The following is an 18,557-nucleotide window of genomic DNA, read 5'->3' as shown; positions in this document are numbered from 1 at the left end:
CATCAGTTAGTGCCACAATGCCGCTCATTTGGGAGGAAATGTAATGATATATTTCATGAGTGTATGCGTTGTTAACATCTGCCTAAGTTACTGCCCAGATCTTCCAGTCTGGATGACCAGACGACGGGTCCGGAACGGCGATCCCACTCCGGACATCCACTGCCCAGCCTTGGAGCGGACTTCTTCATTTGCAGAGACCCTACCCGGGTCGACCACCAGAGGGGGGAATGCAACAGCGATCACCAACTGTACATCTGCTGCCCAGCCTTGGGGCGGACTTCTTCATTTGCAGACACCCTAACCGGGTCGACCACCAGAGGGAGGACTGCAACAGCGATCACCAACTGGACATCTGCTGCCCAGCCTTGGGGCGGACTTCTTCATTCGCATAAACCCTACCCGGGTCAACCACCAGATGGGGACCACAACGATGGTCCACAACCAGGACAACCCACGGTCATTTTTATGTTGGTTTGCAACATGCAGGTTAATCGCAAGATTGAACCCAACATGGGGGGACTGTCATGACGTTGGCCTGTGGGTAAGGTTTATGACCCCCCCATAAATACCTTTCTACCTTCCCTCTCTCTCTGACTCTACTGAAGAACTCTTGAATAGCCTTTGTTAAACATAGAGAGTCTGGGAACATCAAACGGTGAGGGGAAAGGAACCATATTTCGGTAATCCAACCAGTGGAAAATATGCGTTGGTACTTAATGAATATGATGTCAGTTCGGTTGTCATCTGAGACATTATGACTGATGACAGGAAATAAACTGTATATAAACTGTATCTGGGAAAGTCTACACATTCTAGTTATCAGATTCACATGGAATTGTTGTGCAATTTAAATGTTTGAATATGAAACTATTTGTGAAAAGATTAAATGTAATTTTAGCTTCCAAATGAGAGAATTGGGTTTTCATAAGGTTAGAGCTCTGCTCAATCAGTGGCCCGCCCCTGTGAAGAGACATGGGTTATAAACAATCAAACACACCCTTCTCTCCCTCCACTATATAAGCCCTTGACGAAAATGTAACCTCCTGTTCCGAGTACATTAGGGCGAAAGCCCTATGTTAGAAGGGTTCAGAGAATAAGCTGTTCCAAGAACGTGTGGACTTGAGGTCCCCACGTTGAAAGGACAAAGACCACCTAAAGAACTAAGCCAACCTCAGCGTGAGCTCTGGTTGAACGACAAGGACCTAACAAAATTAGCATCGAATTTCAATGTGAAGGTGACGACCTATACACGCCGAAAGGATGAATTTCGACTATACCAGCCAGAATATAGCATGAGCTAAAAGTATGGCAACTTGGTATGAACTTTGAACTCATATTCACTCCAGAAGTGATACCTCCTAGCCGTTGAGTTAGCAGCGGCCGCTGTAAACGTGGGCTAGGAAAGGACGGACGATGTATCCAGTCTAACACACAACGAAGATACTACAACGTATCCAATTTACCACCAGAGACATTCTTCCGAGGACAGGAAGACCTCTGTTGGGCAACATGACCAGCATCTACGACCAACCTACTGAAGCGCAGCTCAGAGTAAATATTTATTGCATTTTCCTTAATTTAGAATGCTTAAGATACTGTATTTACGATAGCACAGCTTCTCCCTTTGTCCCTCAGCCTTCCCGCTCTTTCACTCAAACCCAACCCCCTCCCTTTGTGTAACCAGCCATCATGTCGGCTCCGTCCACCAGGGACGTTTTCTGTATGACTTAATTTGCATTCTGTGTATATGTAATTCTGTGTGATTAGTTAGGTATTTAGTAAATAAATAATTAAACCCAATTTTGTATTGCTGATTCAACTTGTTAGCCAGGGTTCGTGAAGATAACCAAGAATTTACAACTTTCAGATAAGACTGAAATAAGGTGATGTGTAATATTGACTGCTATTGATGTAAAATATTACTAGGTCTTCAGAGATTATTTGGAAGATAACAGCTCTATAAACACTCTTTTGTGGTGCCCCGACTTTCTAGTTAATTACATTTACATGATTAGCTTAAATCAGGTAATATTAATTACAGAGAAAGGATTTTATAGAATAGCATGTCATATCCCTTAATCCGGCATAGTCAAAGACACGACAACAGTCACAACCAAAGTTATTGGCACCCTTGACAAATACTGAGCTATATTGTATGCTACAAAAGATGGGATGTACATTGTAAAAGTGGTTTCACATAAATATTTGTGCATGCAATTTTAAGAGCTCGGAGAGAAATTGATTTTTTGTGGAGACATTTTGAAAATGGCCTAAAGTAAGAGTGATTGAGTGGATGCTTCGTATGAGCTTTAGGAGTAGTATAAACCTGAGACACAGTGATGGTGGGTTGTGTTTAGGAGTAGTATTAACATGACACACAGTGATGGTGGGTTGTGTTTAGGAGTAGTATTAACATGAGACACAGTGACGATGGGTTGTGTTTAGGAGTAGTATTAACATGAGACACAGTGAGAAACATTAGACTATACAGAATATGGTCCTCTGTAGCTCAGTTGGTGGAACATGGCACCTGCAACGTTATGGGTTTGGTTACCTTGACCACCCATATGTACAATATATGTACACAGGACTGTATATTCATTTGGATAGTTGAGTCTACTAAACTGCATAATTTATGGGCAGCAGACTACAATAGACTATACAGTCAATACTGCAGGCTGTGGTGATGTTCATTGATGCCTCTGATAGATAAAGCTACTACCAGTATTGTACAAAAGAGGAGGCTGGTGGGCAGATATATAGGAGGATAGACTCATTGTAATGGCTGGAATGAATGGAACACTAATTTTATTCATATTACTGCCCAAATGAATGAGGACATCAGGACTGGGGGCTGCAGTAACGTTGAGATGCCAGTAGGGAGAGCTCTAGTCTAGAACACTGGAACCTTCAGCAGAACTTTCATGATGAGGAGGAGTGATGTGAATGGGTCATATTTAGCCTCTTTATAACATGTAGGCCCACTCCTCAAATGAACAAATGCAACTATTTTCTGACATGTTATTTCTGCATTTTAATGTCTTACCATCCTGACTAGACTACTTTTAAAATGTATCAACCACAGAACTCACACTTACTTCTCTGCACTGCCAGTAAGTGTTGTTGGTTTAGATGCTGAGTCAGCATCACCTTCCTGTTAGTGTTGACCTCTATACTGTGTAGGATGTGAGCTTTAACTTTTCTACATCCATAACAACCAGCTCTCTAGAATTTGATTCATACTCCATGGACCAAATATATACCATCTTGCAGACACTTTTTCAGTCATAGATCCTTCATATGGGTAGTCCCAGCAGGAATCAAACCCTTGAGCCATGCTGTACAAACAAACTCAGAATCTGATGACAACAATGTTGTATATCTGAATTAGGCAGCCTCGAGGTTCAGTTATATTTTACACAACTATTAATTTACATCTTAGTCATTTAGCAGACACTCTTATACAGAGCATACATTTTTTTCCCGCACTGGTCCCCTGTGGGAATCAAACCCACAATCCTGGCGTTGCAAACACCATGCTCTACCAACTGAGCCACACATGACCACACACTTTGTGCATTGTTATATGTTATCTGTCTGAAAGAATCAGACTTGTGAGACTAAATATGAATTACTGTATTACTTCATATGGTACTGTAACATGATACACATAATATACATTTGTGTGATTTTTTTAATCGTTTTTATGACAAAGTTAAAACGTCTTTGGGATAGGGCGCAGCATTGGGAAGTTTGGACGAAAAGCGTGCCCAAAGTAAATTGCCTGTTACTCAGGCCCATAGGATATGCATACAATTGATAGATTTGGATAGAAAACACTCTAAAGTTTCCAAAACTGTTAAAATAATGTCTGTGAGTATAACAGAACTCATATGGCAGGCAAAAACTTGAGAAAAATCCAACCAGGAATTGGGAGATCTGAGGTTTGTAGTTTTTTAAGTGATTGCCTATCCAATATCCTGTGTCTGTGGGGTCAGATTGCACTTCCTAAGGCTTCCAGTAGATGTCAACAGTCTTTAGAAGTTGTTACAGGCTTGTATTGTGAAAGGGGATCGAATTAGAGCTGTTTCAAGTGGTCAAGCTGAAAGACATTAGTTTAGTCTCGCGCGTGGCCGTGAGTGTGATGCTCGTTCTCTTTCCTTTCTAATGACAACAGAATTGTCCGGTTGGAATATTATTGAAGATTTATGAGAAAAACATCCTAAAAATTGATTATATACATCGTTTGACATGTTTCTACGAACTTTAATGGAACTTTTTTACTTTTCGTCTGGACTTGTGCCCGTGCTTTGTGCATTTGGATTACTGGACTAAACGCACAAACAAAAAGGAGGTATTTGGACATAAAGATGAACTTTATCGAACAAAACAAACATTTATTGTCTAACATGGAGACCTGGGAGTGCCATCAGATGAAGATCATCAAAGGTTAGTGATTCATTTTAACGCTATTTCTGACTTTTGTGACACCTCTCCTTCTTTGGAAAATGGCTGTGTGGTTTTCTGTGGCTAGGCGCTGACCTAACATTATCGCATGGTGTGCTTTCGCCGTGAAGCCTTTTTGAAATCGGACACTGTGGCTGGATTAACAAGAAGTTCATCTTTAAAATGGTGTATAATACTTGTATGTTTGAGGAATTTTAATTATGAGATTTTTGTTGTTTGAATTTGGCGCCCTGCAATTTCACTGGCTGTTGGCGAGGTGGGACGCTCACGTCCCGAATGATCCCAGAGAGGTTTAAGGCACAATTTTGCCTCAATGTCCAGGAAAGAGTTCTGCTTTATGCAACGTTTCTTATCGATTAAAAAAAATCATGTGTGAACGGTGATATTTTAGGTAATCAACCTTTCAGAATAAACTTAATTGTCACTGTTTTCACCTTGCTATAACAGTATATTTAGTGGATAGAAAATGGAAATCTTTCGACATCTCACCTCTTGACTGTACAGTGCATACAGTAACTACAAATAATACATTTACATTGGTTTGGAGAGCAATAGTGGTTAATCCACCTTCAATATCATCATTTTTATTTTTTATTTTTTTATTTCACCTTTATTTAACCAGGTAGGCAAGTTGAGAACAAGTTCTCATTTACAATTGCGACCTGGCCAAGATAAAGGAAAGCAGTTCGACACATACAACAACACAGAGTTACACATGGAGTAAAACAAACATACAGTCAATAATACAGTAGAAAAATAAGTCTATATACAATGTGAACAAATGAGGTGAGATAAGGGAGGTAAAGGCAAAAGTGAATAAAATATAGCAAGTAAAACACTGGAATGGTAGATTTATAGTGGAAGAAAATGCAAAGTAGAAATAGAAATAATGGGGTGCAAAGGAGCAAAATAAATAAATCAATAAAGTAGAGGAAGAGGTAGTTCTTTGGGCTAAATTATAGATGGGCTATGTACAGGTGCAGTGATCTGTGAGCTGCTCTGACAGCTGGTGCTTAAAGCTAGTGAGGGAGATAAGTGTTTCCAGTTTCAGATATTTTTGTAGTTCGTTCCAGTCATTGGCAGCAGAGAACTGGAAGGAAAGACGGCCAAAGGAGGAATTGGCTTTGGGGGTGACCAGAGAGATATACCTGCTGGAGCACGTGCTACAGGTGGGTGCTGCTATGGTGACCAGTGAGCTGAGATAAGGGGGGACTTTACCTAGCAGGGTCTTGTAGATGACCTGGAGCCAGTGGGTTTGGCGACGAGTATGAAGCGAGGGTCAGCCAACGAGAGCGTACAGGTCGCAGTGGTGGGTAGTATATGGGGCTTTGGTGACAAAACGGATGGCACTGTGATATACTGCATCCAGTTTATTGAGTAGGGTATTGGAGGCTATTTTGTAAATGACATCGATGGGAGAGTGGAGATCCAATGGAGAGGTATCGTTTACCCCCTTGACAGCCCCATTGAGTCTGTTTTCGGGATAGAGCTTGGGGCGGGGGCAGTGGGGGTAAATATGGGCGTCCCTTCTCATAGGCCACACCCACAGGAAGTGTCACTAAATGACGTTGTCGAACAGATGCGTGGACTGCATGATGTAATCATCCTGGACGGGAGGCAGGAAGGGACAAAAAGCACAACGGGTAAGAAGCAGCTGGAGAGAAGGTTTCGTTCTATTTCCATGTATCTCTTTCCTCCTAGAAACCCTTTTGTATAAGAACCCAAAGTGAACCGGAGGGCCTTGTTGTGGTCATAATTGTAGTGAGGTGCATACTGGCGGCAGAGAAGTCAGGTGCAGGAGAGCGAAAACTGATTTACAACGGTGTCGTTTAATATCCATAAACCACCGTCAACAGAACAATACAATAAATGGGTCAAACAAAACCCGGTAAATACCAGCATACCGTTGCATAAGCACTACAAGAAACAATTACCGACAAGGACATGGGGGGGAACAGAGGGTTAAATACACAACATGTAATTGATGGAATTGGAACAAGGTGTGATAGAAGACAAGACAAAACCAATGAAAAATGAAATTTAGATCAGCGATGGCTAGAAGGTCGGTGACTTCGACCGCCGAACGCCGCCCGAACAAGGAGAGGGACCAACTTCGGCGGAAGTCGTGACAACAATAAAACCCTTTGCTCTGACGTCCCTGTGGTCCTTCACACATTCCTGAGTCAGTACATAGGGATTAGTAGAGGTCATCCAGACCGTTTTTTTACATGTACTAACAGCCAGCTGGATCTCGTCTGAGCGGTTAGCTGACAATGCCGAGACCCGCTACGTACCTCTTGGGGCTATGTGGGACGCTAGCGTGCCCCCCGTGGTGCACCCTATCAACAGCAGGTGCATTTCAAGAGCGGCAAATTTGAATCCAAATAAATGTCAAAATTCAAATTTTTCAAACATACAACTATCTTACACCCTTTGAAAGATAAACATCTCCTTAATCTAACCACGTTGTCCGATTTCAAAAAGGTTTTACGGCGAAAGCATAAAGTTAGATTATGTTAGGACAGTACATTGACAATAGTTGTGTGTAATGTTTTGTCAATTCAAAGACAGGCGTCACCAAAACCATAAAATCAGCTACAATTATGCACTAACCTTTGACAATCTCGATCAGATGACACTCCTAGGACATTATGTTAGACAATACATGCATTTTTAGTTCTATCAAGTTCATATTTATATCTAAAAACAGCGTTTTACTATGGCGTTGATGTTCAGGAAATCGTTTCCCTCCAATAACCGGCAGTCAAGTCAGCACCACAAATTAAATAATTAAAATTAGAAAACATTGGTAAAATATTATATTGTCATTTAAAGAATTTTAGATTTACATCTCTTGAACGCAATCAACTTGCCAAATTTAAAAATAACCTTACTGGGAAATCACACTTTGCAATAATCTGAGCACTGCGCCCAGAAAAATACGCTTTGCGATACAGGACTAACCGCCATGTTGGAGAGATCTAAATCGAAAATACTATGTAAATAATCCATTACCTTTGATTCTCTTCATCAGATGTCACTTCCAGGAATCCCAGGTCCATAACGAATGTAGTTTTGTTCAAAAAAGCTCATCATTTATGTCCAAAAAGCTCCGTGTTGTTAGCACATGATCTAAGACCGCCGGACTTCACTTCATGAACGAAGGGAAAAAATATATTTACGTTCGTTCAAACATGTCAAACGTTGTATAGCATAAATCATTAGTGCCTTTTTTAACCAGAACATGAATAATATTCAAGGCGGACGAATGCATTCTCTTTTAAAACGTATTGGAACGAGGGTACCCAACATGACCTCGCGCGCCAGAGTCTAATGGGCCATCACCGTTCCAAGGCTCTTGTTCGGTCAGATCTCACAGTAGAAGACTCAAAACACTTTGTAAAGGCTGGTGACATCTAGTGGAAGCAATAGGAAGTGCCAAACATTAATGAGCCCCTGTGTTTTTCAATGGCATAGGTTTAAAGGTAATACAACACATCAGGTATCCACTTCCTGTCAGAATCTGTCTCAGGGTTTTGCCTGCCAAATGAGTTCTGTTATACTCACAGACACCATTCAAACAGTTTTAGAAACTTTAGGGTGTTTTCTATCCATATATAATAAGTATATGCATATTCTAGTTACTGGGTAGGATTAGTAACCAGATTAAATCGGGTACGTTTTTTTATCCAGCCGTGAAAATACTGCCCCCTAGCCCCAACAGGTTAATGCTAAGTGGTTTTGGTTCTGTCCACTATAGTGCTGTCTGGTCAGAACATGGTGTTGAGGCCCGTCACTCTACTCTTGATGGTCACCACCACCACATACATGCAGACACAGCTGTTACCATTTGAAGATGTTTTATATTATTGTGTGGTTATATTCTCTGGTCTCACACTTCAGTAAGGAACTGCATGTCAAAAGTCTGTCAGCAACACATACACTTCTTCTCAAGACTGACAATGCCGTGCACTAACTAAAGGTGAGGGTAGGCGGTGTCCTGCAGCGCATCCAAGTACCCTGATTGGTTGGATGAGCAGGGGTGCAAAGGGTGATTGACAGGGCTGCAGGCCAATCAAGTTGAGAGGGCACGCAAACACACACAGTCATTCCATGCCCATAGGGCTCTGGTCAAAGATAGTGCACTATAAAGGGATTAGGGTGTCATTTGGGACAAGGTCAGTGTTACAGAATGACAGTGGCATTTTGTATTGCTACAAACATCAGTGTTTGTGTGGTTTTAAAAAATATACATCCCAATTCCCCATGGTAGTGATTGGGGACGTTGTCCTGTGTAGGGTGCTGTCTTTGGATGGGATGTTAAACGGGTGTCCTAAAGATCCCATGGCAATTATTGTAAGAGTAGGGGTGTTAACCCTGGTGTCCACTGCTAAACTTCACAATCTGGCCCTCATGCCACCTAATCATCCCCAGATTTGAATTGGCTCATTCATCCCTCTTTTAAATATTCCTCAAGTTGTTGCTGTAAATTCCATATAGTAGGCTATAGTAAACACATTCTAAGATATTATAAACATTCCATATAGTAGGCTATAGTAAACACATTCTAAGATATTATAAACATTCCATATAGTAGGCTATAGTAAACACATTCTAAGATATTATAAACATTCCATATAATAGGCTATAGTAAACACATTCTAAGATATTATAAACATTCCATATAGTAGGCTATAGTAAACACATTCTAAGATATTACAAAAATCCAATAGTAGACTGTAGTAAACACATTCTAATATATTATAAACATTCCAAATAGTAGGCTATAGTCAACACATTCTAAGATATTATAAACATTCCATATAGTAGGCTATAGTAAACACATTCTAAGATATTATAAACATTCCATATAGTAGGCTATAGTAAACACATTCTAAGATATAATAAACATTCCAAATAGTAGACTATAGTAAACACATTCTAAGATATTATAAACATTCCAAATAGCAGGCTATAGTCAACACTATTCTGACGTGCTGTTCTGGTAGTCATGCATGTTAATGACATAAAGAGGAAGGAAAGGACAGTTCTGCATCAGCTACTTGTGTTCTGACTACTATAAATATGTATCAACCACAGAACACACACTTACTAGCAGTTCCCACTCACTACCAGTCAGTTAACTCACTGTACAAGACCTCTCCCCCTTCAGTCTGTAAGTACTCTTGATATCTTGAAATATAGTTGTTTGTTTTTAGCCACAAGTCATGTACTCAAGGGTCTCAGACTTGGAGTGCTGATCTAGGATCAGGTCCTCCTGGTCCATATAATTATGATCTAAATGGGAAACTAATCCTAGATCCTACTCTGAGACACTTTGTGAATACAGACACTATCATATAATGATGATATAAAAGGTAAGTGTGACTTGCTGTTTATCCTCACAGCTTGGGAATAGAAGCTATCATTCAAGCTGGTGGTAACTGCCTTGCTCAAATTTGCAGATTTTTTCAGCTTGCCAGGTTGGGGATTTGAACCAGTAATGTTTCAGTTCCTGGCCCAACGTTCTTACCCACTATGATACCTGCCGATACCGCTGACACACTCCATATTACCAAACTATTATGATGATGTTATTTACACACCATCCATTCAAGGCTGTGATGATGGTGTGTTGTTATACTGCATCTCAAATGACACCATATTCCCTATAGTGTGCACTACTTTTGACTAGAGCCCAACCTGCTGCCCCTGATGGTTTGTATGTAGTTATTCACCAGCTATAGAGTGAGTTGTTGTTTATGTTTCTGAGACTGCAGGGTGGGAGATGCAACAATGGCCTTGAGAACAACAGGAAGTGTGTTGGTGGTCTTTCTCTGGTCTGTAGCAGGTATGGTCTCATTCTTATCTTTTAGTTGCTCTGTTTAATAATCTACAGACATTTATAAAAGGTTAAGAATCATAATGTTATTCTGGTGTGTTCTGTTTGGAGTCTCCACTTCACTTAAATAGTTATCTTTCACACCTCACTGAGTGATGATTTTCTTTGGTTTCCATTCACACTCAGCAACTACAGCAACAAAGTGTGGTCAAACCCTACCTTCAGTGTGAGCCAACAGACCTTGTCTTCATTCTGATACCATTGTGTTGTGTGACTGTGTTTCAGTGGTACTGGGGCAGAATGGCTGGAGTGTGACCTACACCACTCAGAGTATGTGTACCTTGGAGGGGTCAACAGTGGAGCTGACCTGCTCTTACATATATCCCAGAGGTACAGTCACATCAACCTTCTGGTTCACTAAAATGGAGACTGGTGTAGAACCTGAAGATATAGGTCAGGACCCAGAGTATGCAGGTCGTCTGGAGTATCATGGGGATAAGAAGAATGGTCACAACCTGAGGATCACAGACCTGAGAGAGAAAGACTCAGCTACGTACAAGTTCAGATTTATAACAGATCAGCCTGGAGGGAGATATTATGGCGATCCTGGAGTCACTCTGTCTGTAACAGGTACAGTAACATGCTTTATACTGCTAGTCTGTTCAATTAATATCTACTGTCCATTTAGGTCTAGAAATTGGATTTGTATATATGAAACAGATTTAAGAATTAAATGTGTTTGAGAATGTCTTGCATCATGTGTCGTGTCTTTGGCTATGCCGGATTAATTGGTATGACATGCTATTCTATAAAATCCTTTCTCTGTAATTAATATTACCTGATTAAGCTAATCATGTAAATGTAATTAACTAGAAAGTCGGGGCACCACGGAAGAACGTTTATAGAGCCGTTATCTTCCGAATAAACTCTTAAAATACTTAGTAATATTTTACATCGATAGCCGTCATCTTAATCATCTTATTTTCAGTCTCATAATGAAAGTTGTAAATTCTTGGTTATCTTCACGAACCCTGGCTTACAAGTTGAATCAGCAATACAACATTGGGTTTAAGTATTTATTTTCCAAATACCTAAACTAATCACGCAGAATTACATATACACAGAATACAAATGATGTCATACAGAAAACGTCCCTGGTGGACGGAGCCGACGTTTGTTACACAAAGGAAGGGGGTTGGCTTAAATGAAAGAGCGGGAAGACTTAGGAACAAAGAAACAGCAGCTATGCTATCGTAAATACATTATGTTATGCATTCTAAAATTACCGCCCATTTGGAAAGGAAAATGCAATAAATATTTACTCTGAGCTGCGCTTCGGTAGATTGGTCGTAGATGCTGGCCGGGTTGGCCAACAGATCTTCCTGTCCTCGGAGAATGTCAATGTTGGTAAAGTGGATACGTGGTGGTATCTTCGTCTGTGGTTGTTAGACTGGATCCGTCGTTCGTCCTTTCCTAGCCCACGTCTACAGCGGTCGCTGCTAACTCAACGGCTAGGAAGTATCACTTCTGTAGTGAATAAGCTCAAAGTTCATACCATTCGCCACCAAAGCTCATGCCGAGGTTGGCTTAGTTCTGTACTTGACATGTGTGTCCTTATTACGCAGAGGCTGCAGACCTCACGTAGTGGATCCCTGGTTACATTGTGTCATTGTCTTATATAGTGGCGTGGGGAGGAGGGTGTGTTTCATCGTTTATAACCCCTTTCTCTTCACAGGGGCGGGCCACTGATTAAGCAGGGCACTTTCTTATGAAACCCAATTCTCTCATTTGGAAGCTAAAAGTAAATGTAATCTAACAAACAATTTCAATATCAAACATTTCAATTGCTTAACAATTCCATGTGACTCTGATAACTAGAGGGTGTATACTTTCCCAGGTACAGTTTATGTCGTCCTGTCATCAGTCATAATGTCTCAGATGACAACCGAACTGACATCCATACTCATTAAGTTCCAAAGCATATTTTCAACTGGATTTATTACCAAAATATGGTTCCTTTCCCCCATTTGTTTGATGTTCCCAGGACTCTCTATATTTAACAAAGCTATTCAACAGTCCTTCAGTAGGGTCAGAAAGAGAGGGGAAGGGAGAAAGGTATTAATGGGGGGGTCATAAACCTTACCCACAGGCCAACGTCATGACACATGTGGACTAAACTATAGAACAGGTGATTCAGGGTTTTAATGTGTTTATCTACTCCAGCTCTGCAGGTGAAGGTGACACCAACACCGGTCGGCAACGTCGAAGACACTGACCTGTAGCACCACCTGTACTCTGACTGGTAACCCCACCTACATCTGGTACAAGAATGGACAGTCTCTTTATTGGCCCACTTTCCAACAATACACTTTCCGGACTTCTGAAACAGAGAGTTACTCCTGTGCTGTTAAAGGCCATGAGGATCTCCACTCTCCGGCAGTGTGTGAGTGTTTATTTAATTAATCATTGAAAATACTGTTTAACCTGTGTGTGTTGGTTTCACTATGAGAACTTTTAGTATTTCTAGAAGAACTGAGAATATAATCCAGTTGACCTCTTGTTATGTCACTGTGTTTCAGGTGTTCAGGGTCAGAGCTGCAACAGAGTGACTTACACCCAAGAGGAGAATCTGTGTCTTGAAGGGGTCAACAGTGGACATATCCTGTACTTATGTTGGTTATTATTCCACCCCATCAACATTCTGGTTTAGAAGTGATAAGTCGACCCCTGAAGGCCTAACCAGAGACCCAGGGTATTGCAGGTCGTGTGACGTACACTGGAACATATAAAGGTCCCTTCACCCTGAGAATCACAGATCTGAGAGAGGAGGACTCCGCTGAGTATCGCTCTCACTTTTAAAACATACAACTTTGAATGGGGTCATAGTTTCCCAGGAACAACTCTGACTGTCACAGGTAATACTACACTGTATGATACAACTGTATATCATTGAATTACAGGAGAAATAAATGAACCATCCTGTTAACACAGAGGTGTATGTGGTTTTATACATATTGTTTCAGGTCTGCAGGTGAAGGTGACTACTGCTGCAGAGGGACAGAAGACACTGACCTGTATCACCACCTGTACTCTGACTGACAACCCCACCTACATCTGGTACAAGAACGGACAACTACTAGATGAGCCCACTTCCCAACAGTACTCTAGTAATATGCTGGTGGTCTGGGATTCTTCTGTGAACATTTACTCCTGTGCTGTTGAAGGTCAAGAGGGTCTCCACTCTCCTGTAGTTTGTGAGTATGAATTAAACTACTATTCTACTTAGGAAGTATCAATCATTTAATATCAATGAGAAGGGTAATACTTCAATATTCATCATTATATAGAAATACAGACAATGTCATAGATGTATGTACTCTGACTGTCACAGGTAACACTGCACAGCACATTATACAGTTTTGAAGAGTCATGAAATGAATCATAATTCTAAATGATGTTCTCTGTTTTACTCCCCTTTAATTCAGGTTTTCAGGTGAAGGTGACTCCTCAACAGTATTCAAAGTATAAGACACTGACCTGTAGCACCACCTGTGTTCTGACTGGTAACCCCACCTACATCTGGTCAAGAACGGACAGATAGTAACTGACAACACTTCCCCCTATTCAGTCTACCCTAATGCTAAGGACAGTTACTCTTGTGCTGTAAAGGCCAAGAGTATCTCCACTCTCCTGCAGTGTGTGAGTGTTTATTTAATTAATCATTGAAAATACTGTTTAACCTGTGTGTGTGTTGGTTTCACTATGAGAATTTCTAGTATTTCTAGATAGAACTGAGAATACAATCTAGTTGTCCTCGTGTTATGTCACTGTGTTTCAGGTGTTCAGGGTCAGAGCTGCAACAGAGTGACTTACACCAAAGGAGAATCTGTGTCTTGAAGGGGTCAACAGTGGACATATCCTGTACTTATATTAGTTATTATTCCACCACATCATCATTCTGGTTTAGAAGTGATAAGTCGACCCCTGAAGACCTAACCCACAGACCCAGGGTATACAGGTCGTGTGAAGTACACTGACAAAAAGACATGGAGAAATAAAGGTCCCTTCACCCTGAGAATCTCAGATCTGAGAGAGGACTCTGCTGAGTATCGCTTCACTTTTAAAACAGACAACTTTGAATGGGGTCATAGTTTCCCAGGAAACAACTCTGTCTGTCACAGGTAATACTACACTGTATGATACAACTGTAAATCATATTGAATTACAGGAGAAAATAAATGAACCATCCTGTTAACACAGAGGTGTATGTGGTTTTATACATATTGTTTCAGGTCTGCAGGTGAAGGTGACTCCTGCTGCAGAGGGACAGAAGACACTGACCTGTAGCACCACCTGTACTCTGACTGACAACCCCACCTACATCTGGTACAAGAATGGACAGAATGTACAAGATAACTCCCCCCCATGTACTCCATCATCAGTGAGGATGCAGACAGCTACTACTGTGCTGTAAAAGGCCACAATGGTCTCAGCTCTCCTGCAGTGTGTGAGTACAGTGCAATAGTACAGTATTCTACTCAGCAAGTATCATGCATTCAGGCAAAAGAGAAAGGTCTTACTTTATCAATCATTACAGAACAAAAATATATATTTTTACTATTGTTAATATGAATTTGATAAAATGTTTGGTCTTTTACATCAGATAAACCAAAGACCACAGTGTCAGTCAGTCCCTCTGGTGAAATAGTGGAGGGCAGTTCAGTGACTCTAACCTGCAGCAGTGATGCCAACCCACCTGTGCAGAGTTACACCTGGTGGTACAAGAAGAATGGAGGTGACTATCAGAGTATGACAGGACCACAGCATGTCTTCAATCAAATCCAGTCATCTGACAGTGGAGAGTACTACTGTGAGGCCCAGAATGAGATGGGGACAGACAGGTCTAGCACCATAAACATGGATGTGAAATGTGAGTGAAGTACAGCTCAGTGTTTGAATGATAAGGTTGCAAAACAATTGTAATTAAATGCATAGTCTAAGAGCATAACATCTCCAAATGTTTTTATTAACGTTTTGTGTAAGTTAGAATTTTAGATAGTTCTCTGATATTAACATATCATTTATTTTGACATGACATATAATTTGTAAATATACTACTGTCGTAAATATACTACTGTCCTACCCCTCTGACAAATGCTCCTTTACCAGATGACCCAAAGAGCACCTCAGTGTCAGTAAGTCCCTCTGGTGAAATAGTGGAGGGCAGTTCAGTGACTCTGACCTGCAGCAGTGATGCCAACCCACCTGTGGACAAATACACCTGGTACAAGAAGAATGGAGCTTCACTGACAGGATCTGAAAAGACATACAATTTCACAACCATCAGCTCTGAGGACAGAGGAGAATACTACTGTGGGGCTGAGAATAAATATGGACATCTCAACTCTTCTTCTGTGTCTGTGGATTCAGTGTTAGTACACCTAACCATCTTTTGATCAGAGGATCACATTTAAATTCATATTTCAATAACAAGTAAAACACTATTTAAAACACTGTTGTAACATATTGTCCACCAGATGGCCCAAAGAACATCTCAGTGTCAGTCAGTCCCTCTGGTGAATAGTGGAGGGCAGTTCAGTGACTCTGACCTGCAGCAGTGATGCCAACCCACCTGTGGACAAATACACCTGGTACTTTCAAAATAAGACTTTTCAAAATGGATTTGGACAGATGTACAACATAAGTAAGTTCAAGTCTAAGGACAATGGACATTACCACTGTGAGGCCAGAATGGAAGAGGATCTAGGAACTCTACACTCTGATGATCAGTTTACCAGGTGAACCTTCATCTTCAATACTCAATACAAAATTACATTTAAATCTGATATTAATAATTATACTTTGGCTTATCATACTTTGTTTTAGAATTATATATACTTTGAGATTAGATCAGTTAACAAATATTGTACTATTGTACTCATATCATCCATATTTTATTATAGGGAAACAGACCTCAGTTATGACTGCAGCTGTAGGAATCATAGTGGTTGTTCTGGTTCTCATCCTCTGTCTCTCTGGACTCATGTGGTTCAGGTGAGTGATCTTTTAAATATTATTTCACTCTAACACTTTTTATTAACTTATTTTGTTCATTGATTCATTCAATAATAAATGTATGAATGTACAAACCAGGAAGAAGGCCTCCAAATCCACCTCTGACACAAGAGCCACATCAGAGAATGTACAGGTGAGTCTGTTACAATCAGATTATTTGTATTGCTTTGTGGAACATTTCTACTCATCATGTTGTCTGTCCTCTTCCCATCAGGGAGACTCTAGTCCAGTGTATGACAACATCTCAGGCATGGCCATGGCCCCTACTGCAACACAGACAGCAGCCACCGTCGTCCAGGATGACGTTCACTACGCCAGCGTCCACTTCTCTCGCTTCAAAATCCAGGAAGTGCCTCTGTACTCCACCGTCCAGCTGCCTCAACCCCAGAAACAGGACGAGGATGTCCAGTACGATGCTGTGAAATTCAACTGCCCCAGTTATGCCAACCGGTGAGCATATTCTGCCATTACAGCAAGAGTCAATTCTAGAACATTGTGAATACACACATTAAAGGAGAAATATGCTTTTTTACAACCAAATTTCTATTTTGTATCTAAATGCCATGTTATAGAAAGGTCCAGAAAAACTTTTTTTGTGATTTCACTTGTTTTAGAGAAACTTACACCATCCAGAAATTCACTTCCTCATCCTCGTTGTGCAGTACGGAGGCTCTGAAAAAAGATGAACTGCTCCAAAAACACCAAAATACTGTCTTTTAGAAACAGAAAGCCCTCAGTATAGTGATGCAGGACTTTAGATGTAACAGTTGTACATATGAAATTGTGTCATTCCAAACGTTATCCACAACGTTATATTCCATTTTGTGTGACTTGTGCTGTTTCCCCGTCCAACTGTTCTATTCTCTGTGTAGTCTGCTGCTTGAACGGACGAGAGGCATCGTTCAAGTCTCAACAACATGGAACATAACGTTGCGGATTAAGTTCAGAATGACACAATTTCATGTGAACAACATCTAAAGACATGCATCACTATAGACTACTTAGAGCTTTTTTGTTTCATATAGGATGTTTTGGGGTGTTTTTGGAGCCCACTTCCTGAACAACGAGGATGAGGAAGTGAATCGCTGGTTGGAGTTTCTCACAAACGAATGAAATCGCAAAAAAATATTGTGACCCTTCTATAACATATCTTTTACATATACTTTTTTTAGATTTGGTTGTAAAGAAGCTAAATTCTTGATTACAGCTCATTCATATGCTGCTTATTGGACGAGAAGACCATGATGTCCTTAATAAGTGAAATAGTTTACCCCTAGTGGCCACTAGTGATGGCATTTCCTTAAACTACAAAACCAGCAATGGAAATCTCAAGACAATTCCTGTCTATAATGAGAGAGTGCTGGTTTTGATTAACTGTTCTGTGTTCCAAATGGAGCCCTATCCTTATTTAGTGTACTACTTTTCACCAGAACCATGTAGGCCTTGGTCAAAGTAATGCACTGTAAAGAGTATAAGAAGGTTTTTTGGGGATGCAGATTCTGTTTAATTTCTGTTTCTCTCTCTTCAGACCCACGGCAGCACAAACAGCTGACGAGGACTCCTATGTTCTCTACAGTACAGTCAACAAACCCAGAACCAAGAAGATCTGAACATTACAAACCCAGAACCAAGAAGACCTGAACACAACAAATCCATATGCAAGAAGACCTGAAAATTACAAACCCAGAACCAAGAAGACCTGAACACAACAAACCCAGAACCAAGAAGACCTGAACACAACAAGTTTGACAGAAACCCTGTATATCTGGACCTGTATAGTCAAACTAAGTGTTATAATAATGTATCATAAGATATGGCATTTAGAAAATGCTTTCATCCAAAGCGACTTATAATTATGTGGGAATGCATTTTTCATACCGGTGGCCCCATTGGGAATGGAAACCATGCAGCATGCTCTACCAACTGAGCCACACAGGACTATTCAAACTTAGTTGGACTGCTGATCCAGGGTCAGTTTTGTCTGATAAACAATACTGTATTTGTCATCTTGCTCAGTTGTGCACCGGGGCCTCCCACTCCTCTTTCTATTCTGGTTAGAGCCAGTTTGCACTGTTCTGTGAAAGGAGTAGGACACAGCATTGTACGAGATCTTCAGTTTCTTGGCAATTTCTCGTATGGAATAGCCTTAATTTCTCAGAAAAAGAATAGACTG

At 40.7% G+C, this 18,557-nt stretch overlaps 1 protein-coding gene across 4 annotated transcripts in view; it reads left to right on the top strand.

The window, feature by feature from the left end:
* The window catches only part of LOC115178712 (uncharacterized), a 361,651-nt gene extending 343,578 nt beyond the window's left edge, over positions 1-18,073 (top strand). For all 4 annotated transcript variants that reach the window (XM_029739987.1, XM_029739988.1, XM_029739985.1 and 1 more), the window contains exons 13-16: positions 16,273-16,363; positions 16,463-16,517; positions 16,599-16,834; positions 17,913-18,073. In XM_029739987.1, the coding sequence (XP_029595847.1) occupies positions 16,273-16,363; positions 16,463-16,517; positions 16,599-16,834; positions 17,913-17,994 (464 nt within the window). In that variant the 3' untranslated portion in view covers positions 17,995-18,073. The remainder of the gene's footprint in view (positions 1-16,272; positions 16,364-16,462; positions 16,518-16,598; positions 16,835-17,912) is intronic.
* Positions 18,074-18,557: the final 484 nt, after the last annotated feature.

Source organism: Salmo trutta, chromosome 38 (assembly GCF_901001165.1).
Source record: "Salmo trutta chromosome 38, fSalTru1.1, whole genome shotgun sequence".
In the NCBI taxonomy this organism is placed as follows: Eukaryota; Metazoa; Chordata; class Actinopteri; order Salmoniformes; family Salmonidae; genus Salmo; species Salmo trutta.
The sequence above is the reverse complement of the archived record's forward strand: the minus strand, read 5'-3'. Positions and strand labels throughout refer to the sequence as shown.